Source organism: Petaurus breviceps, unplaced genomic scaffold (assembly GCF_028583685.1).
Source record: "Petaurus breviceps papuanus isolate PSGF00001 unplaced genomic scaffold, PetGlider_PUasm1.0 186, whole genome shotgun sequence".
Taxonomy (NCBI): Eukaryota; Metazoa; Chordata; class Mammalia; order Diprotodontia; family Petauridae; genus Petaurus; species Petaurus breviceps.
In genome coordinates, this window is record NW_027185798.1 from 5,771,209 (window position 1) to 5,777,693 (window position 6,485).

The 6,485-nt window shown below is 45.2% G+C and overlaps 1 protein-coding gene across 1 annotated transcript in view; it reads right to left on the reverse strand.

Annotated features, from left to right (window-relative positions):
* Positions 1-4,263, reverse strand: part of MYL10 (myosin light chain 10) — a 15,824-nt gene extending 11,561 nt beyond the window's left edge. The window contains exons 1-3 of the mRNA XM_069089167.1: positions 4,162-4,263; positions 2,729-2,804; positions 1,653-1,757 (exon numbers count right to left, since the gene is read on the reverse strand). Of these exons, the coding sequence (XP_068945268.1) occupies positions 1,653-1,757; positions 2,729-2,804; positions 4,162-4,197 (217 nt within the window). The 5' untranslated portion in view covers positions 4,198-4,263. The remainder of the gene's footprint in view (positions 1-1,652; positions 1,758-2,728; positions 2,805-4,161) is intronic.
* Between the last annotated feature and the right edge of the window lie 2,222 nt (positions 4,264-6,485).

A 6,485-nucleotide genomic window follows, 5' to 3' on the forward strand; every position in this document is an offset into this window, starting at 1 on the left:
ATAGAGGCAAGAAAGAAAGAAGAGGGAGGGAAAGAAGGGAGAGGGAATGGGAAGGGGAGGAAAGGGAGAGGGAAGGGAGAAGAAGGGGGTGGGAAGAAGAGGTGGACAATAGAGGGAAGGAAAAGAGGGAAGAAAGAAAGAAGAGGGAGGAAAAGGAAGGAAAAGAAGGGAGAGGGAAGGGGAAGAGTGAGGAAAGAAAGGAGGACAGAGAAGAAAAAGAAGGGAAAGGGAATGGGAAGGGGAGGAAAGGGAGAGGGAAGGGAAGGGAGAAGAAGGGGAGGGAAGGGAAAGAAGGAAGGGATAGGAGGGAGGAAGGAAGGGATAGGAGGGAGAAAGGAAGGAATTAAGGTCATTCTTTCCTTTCTTCCCATTCCTGACCTTTTCCCCTTCCTTCTCCTTTTCCTTCCCCTTTTCTTCCTTTTCCCCTTCCTGTCCTCTTCTCTTCCCTCCTACTTCCCCTTTCTTCCCTGCCCCCTTTTCCTTTCTCCCAACCTCAAAGTCCTGCTTATTTCCTCCGAATTCTCCAGATCAGAAAAGGAGGAAAGTAAAATTAGGACATGAGTAATGATCTGAGAAAGTCCTGAGGGGTGGAGGGATGGCAGGTCTCTATGATGGCACAGAATCTGTTTAAGAAAGGTGAGTCTGGGGCAGCTAGGTGGCACAGTGAGTAGAGCACCGGCCCTCAAATCAGGAGGACCTGAGTTCAAATCCAGCCTCAGACACTTAACACAAAAAGTAGCTGTGTGACCTTGAGCAAGTTACTTAACCCCAATTGCCCTCCAAAAAAAAAAAAAGCAAAACAAGAAAGGTGAGTCATAGGAAGACGGAGAATGCCAGGCTGTGACTGAAATGATTACCACTACTTCTCTTGCTTTGGCCATGTATGAAGACACACTTTACCTCAAAGAAAAGAAATCTTGAGCCTAGCTTTTCATCACCCAAGGACATCCCTCAAGGTCAGACAGCCCCTCTTCAACTCTCTCCTTCCCCTTTTTAGACCCTGAGACCACAAACACTTTCCCCCTAAGGTGGGAGTTCAGGACGGAGGGGAGGATGGAGCCAACTGAATATCATCAGAAAGCTTGGCCATATGGAAAACCTGTGTGGCCCTATCATTGTCATTTAACTTGTCTGCCTTAGTTTCCTCATATGTAAAATGGGGGCAACAATAATACCTGCCTACCAGGTTAAAAATGAGGTAATATTTATAAAGCACTTTACAAACCTTAAAGTGCCAAATAATGCTAGTTATGATTATTATTCATTATTGTTTTAATAAGAGAGGCAACATGTAATAGTTTGTCAGATACAAGAGAGACATAGAGTAGATGGAAAGTCATTCCAGAGAAGAAGGAGCTAGCAGCTGAGGGGAAAGGGAAAAGCCTTCTGCCAAAGGCAGAGTCTTGAATGTGATCAGAGAAACCAAGAGTAGAAATGAGAAAGAACATTACAAGTGTGGGGGCTTGGGAGGAGGTTCAGAAAAAGGGAATGGCGGCTCATGTTAGAGGAATCACAGACAGCCAGAGCTCAAAAAGACAGCCAGCTGCTTTAACACCCAGATTCTTTCAGAAACCCATCCTCTAGGTCGCCCCTGGCCTGGCCCCCTGGCCCCCAGACCTGCCCTTCCCACTGCTGCTCCCAAGGACACTCACCCTTCAGCTTCTCACCAAACATGGTCAGGAAGACAGTGAAGTTGATGGGACCAGGGGCCTCCTTCACCATGGCTTCCAACTCTTCATTCTTGACATTGAGACGACCTGTAAGGAGAGGATCGAAGGAAGTTATGGGACCTTCAGTGGGTGATGGGAAGCGAATTGCACTTGGAATAAAAAAAGGAAGGCCTGCCACTTGCTACCTGAGTGACTCTGGGTAAGTCACTTGACCTTTCTGAGCCTTAGATTCCCCATTTATAAAATGAGGTTAGTAATACCTACCCATGGGGGCACTGCAATGCACAGAATGCTGGACCTGGAGTCAAAAAGACTTATCTTCCTGAGTTCAAATCCAGCCTCAGACATTTACTAGCTGTGTGGCCCTGGACAAGTCACTTAACTCTGTTACTGTTTCCTCCTCTGTCAAATGAGCTGGAGAAGGAAAAGGCAAACCATTTCAGTTTCTCTGCCAAGGAAACCCCAAATGGGGTCCCCAAGAGTCAGACACAACTGAAAAACAACTGAAATGAACACAAGGAACACTGTGGCCTCTGTGCCCCCTCAAACTGAAGAAGCCAGGGAAGTTGATGCCCATTAGTCAGCCCAACTAGATAAGATATGGCCTTTGATAATAACCAAAAGCCCCTCTTTTCATTGGCAGAGACTTTGAACATTAACTAGTCACCAATTCCTCAGGGCTTCTCCCCAGCTTGAAGCAGCACCAGCCCCTAAACCAAAGCCCAGACTCCAGGTCAAGATTCTACCCTCCCTCCTTCAGTCAGTCAGCTCAGTCCTTCTTGACCCAGAGAAGAACACACCCACAACATACAACAGCCTGGGACTCTACCCTGGGATCCTAAATCTTGCTCAAACAGGCCCCTCCTGCTGCCCTCATCAAGCTCCGCACAGAGTAGGGGTGTGTTAAAAACTGAACGAATGAGTGTTTTTACTACTCACCTCACAAGGCTATTGTGAGGATTAAATAGCAACATATGTGAGTTCTTGGTAACAGTAAATCATTCTACAAAGTGGAATTGTAGTGAGCATCATTCTAATTCTTTATCTCAGAGCATTACCCAGAGCTGCAAAGGTGTCTCTCAGGTCATTCTTATCAATGAAGCCATCCCGGTTCTGATCCATGATAGTGAAGGCCTAACAAAAAGCAAATGGCCCGTTAGTGCTGGCTTCTTTCTCCACCTCCTGCTACCCTGCCTCCCTCCCAGCTATGACTATGACTTTATTATCACATGAGAACAACGGTCCAGATTCTGCTGCACATTATTCACCTCTCTCCAGCCTATGGAACTCTTGGGCATTACATACTTTCAACACATCAGTCCATGTTGGTGAGAAGCTTAATCAAATCCACTCAAACTTCCCTTTACCAAATTAACACTTGGTGAAACATGGAGTTGGGTCCCGGCCAATGCTGTCGGCTCCAGCAATTCACTCTTTTAACGCATGAGGCCTTTCTATTCATGAGGCTCAAGGGATGGTATTCCAGTGACCCCAGCCCTCTTCTCACCCAATTTCTATGGACAGACCAGCTAAATGACCAATTCTTTCTTCCCAGACAGAGGGAAACTCAAGGTGGGAAAGATGTGGGCACAGTACAGCAAACCTTGCCATGATAATTGGCAGACAGAGCTCAGGAAGAGTCATTTTGGATCACAGATTTTGAGAAGAAAGGAACCCCAGAGGCCATGTAGTCCAGCCCCCTCATTATACAAATGGAGAAACTGAGGGTCAGGAATAAAGTGATTTACCGAAGATCTTTCTTGGCAGCCCAGATGCAATGGGATTGAGTAATGAGCCTAAGATTCTCTGACCCACTCACATTCTGCCCTGGAAACCACTTCTTCAGGGCCTCAGTGTCAGTCCTTCTGAGAGGGGGAAAGCACTCATTTTATAAATCACAGTATGATCCCTCTAGCAGTATAAGGGGCCTTAGAGGCCAATTTCAACCTCCTCGTTTTACAGCTGAGGCCCGGGAAGTGAAAGGACTGCTCATGGTCACACAGGTATTAACTGTCAAGAGACAGGATTCAAAGCCAGGTGCTCAGGCTGCAGTGATTTTTCTGCTTAACTGTCTTGCCTCCTCAAGGAGCCCTCGCTTTAGAAATCAATGGGTTTTCAAACATTGGGTGTAAATCAGCATTTTATAACGTGAATCCAATTTCACGTGTACTCAGGGGCTAAGCATGGAAGCTGATGATCTAAAGAAAGCTTTGGGGGTGCCTTCTTAGAGCATCTTCTAGACACCCCTAATCTCCTCTCTTTTCTTCTCCCTTCTCTTCTCTTTTTTCTCCCCCTTGTTCTTCTCATCTCTTCTTGTCCTCTCTCCTCTCCTTTCTTTTCGTCTCTCTAGGTGTCCCTCTATACCTTCTCTTGTCTCTGTCTCTCTGTCTTTCTATATCTGGATTTTTGCACACAAGGTTTGCTTAAAGAAACAGGTTTTTACTCAAGTTGGGACAGGAGGGGGCCCTGACTCCATTTTGAAGGAACCAACCTCTTTAAATTCCTGGATCTGGGATTGGTCAAACATGGAGAACACATTGGAACCAGCTCCTCCCTCTGCCCTCTTCTTTGCCTTTTTGGGAGCCTGCAATGAACCAATATATATGTGACAGCAGTCATTACCACTTCGACAAGCAGACACAAGCATCGGCAGCCACCGCGGCCCATGGCTTCCCAACACTGGGACAAAAAGTCCCCGTGAAAATACCTTGGAGAAAAAGTTAAAAGCCCTATATTATTAAAAACCATATTATTACCATCCCTACCTGTGTTAATAGCCATACCAACTCCCCACTCCCAAAACAGAGAAAGAGCAAAATCTTACAGAAGCCTTGTAAATAAGTATCACATCTTCCCAGTCCATTACTGTTTAACCAGCCCACCCACCCTTCGGGCATGAGAGAAGGGATCATTAAGCCATAGGGCAATGGTATTCCAAAGGATGTAACAGTCTCCACCCTCTAGACTGGAAGAAAAGAATCATAGAATGTCCAAGCTTAGAGATCCTTTCATTTTACAGATGAGAAGATCAAAGCTCACTCTAATTGCCATTTCCTATGCTGTAAACTTCCATTCACATCCCAACCCAAGCTCCCTGTGCTGAAGCATTCTCCATCCTTCAAATGCCACCCTGTCCATGAAGTTCCTCAAGATAACAGCCACCTCTCTTCTGGGGGTGGGAGAGGGTTATGTATAATTATGTACTTCTTCTCTTCTCTACCAGGTTATAAGCTCCTTGAAGACAAGGGCCAAGTCTGATTTATGAGTTAAAGTAGGTGATTGGACTAGAAGGGGGTTGGACCGGGTGATCAACAGAATCTGTTGGTCAAACGAAGATATGGTCAACCTACAAAGATGATTGACCATACATCGATTTCAACAAACATCTGACAAAGTTGCCACGTGATTCTCTCATGTGGAGTCTTGGGGACAAGTTGGACATATCCAAGCATGATGACGGGGTGACTGAGTGAATTCAGAAGTAGCTAAATGACTAGTGTTCTCCTGCTGATCATTCTCTCCTCTCTTTCTAATCCCCCATCTCTTCTTATCCATTGGTTCCCTCCCCAGCTGCCTACAAGCACTCATTGATCTCCTCCATCCTTCAAAAAAAAACACCCTCACTAAACCCTACCAACCTCTCAAGCTACTTTCCTGGGTCCTTTTTTTTAAGCCAAACTCCTCAGAAATGCTATATATACTCATGGCTTTCCCTTCTTCTATTTTCACTTTTCAGGATTCACCACAGTCTGCCTTCCACCATAATCACTCAGCAGTTACTGCCCTTTCCAAAGTCCCTGATGATCTCTCTCATCATCATTAAGGCTGGTGGCACTTTCTTCATTCTTCTTGACTTTTCTGAAGTATTTGACCCCACAGACGACCCTCTCTTGTAGATAGTCCTACTTCTTTAGATGTTTAGGACCTTTCTCTTGGTTCTCTTCCTACTTATCTGACAACTCTTTCTTAGTTTCCTTAGATGACTTTTCTAGTCATCAACTACATCATGTTCCCTAAATGTAGAGGTGCCCCAAGTCTGTGGTCCAAGAGTCTTCTCTCCTATCCTCTCTCTGTCTCCCTCCATCTCTCTCTTTGTCTCTCTATCTCATTGTCTCTGTTTGTCTTGGTCTCTCTCTGACTCTCTCTATCTCTGTCTCTATCTCTCTCCTGAACCCCACCCCACCTTTATAGTCTTCTAAGTCTTATTACACATTACTTTCCTCAGAATTATAGTTAAACACTGTGGTCCAGCCAAGCTGAATTCTAAAATTTCCCATCTCTATGACTTTGCACTTACTGCATCCCACATCTGCAATGCCCTTCCTCCTTACCTCCATCTCCCAGAATCCCTACATTTTTTAAAGGCTCAATTCATATGTGACCTTCTATATGAGACATTTCCTGATATCCTTAATGGTTAATGATGAGAAAACCTGGTATCGGTTGTGATTTTTGTTGGCACATGGGGCATCGACACAGATAAATTCACTGATTCATCAACATATGAAATTCATTGTGAAGTCTTATACTTTAGTCTAAAAACTCAGGATGGACAGGATGAAAGAAGGCTGTGACTAGGCTAATGTCCGTGAAAAAATGATCTCGACTTTCTAGTAGACTTCCAGCTTGTTAGGAGTCAACACTATAACATGGTGGCCAAGACAGTTAATGCAATTTTGGACTGCACTAAGAGAGGGAAACTATACAGAAGAAGAGAGGTCCCAGTCCTGCTGTCCTCTACCCTGGTCAGATGACATGGGGGTTGTTGTGTTCAACCCTGGGCATCCCATTTTTAGGAAAGACATTGACAACCTC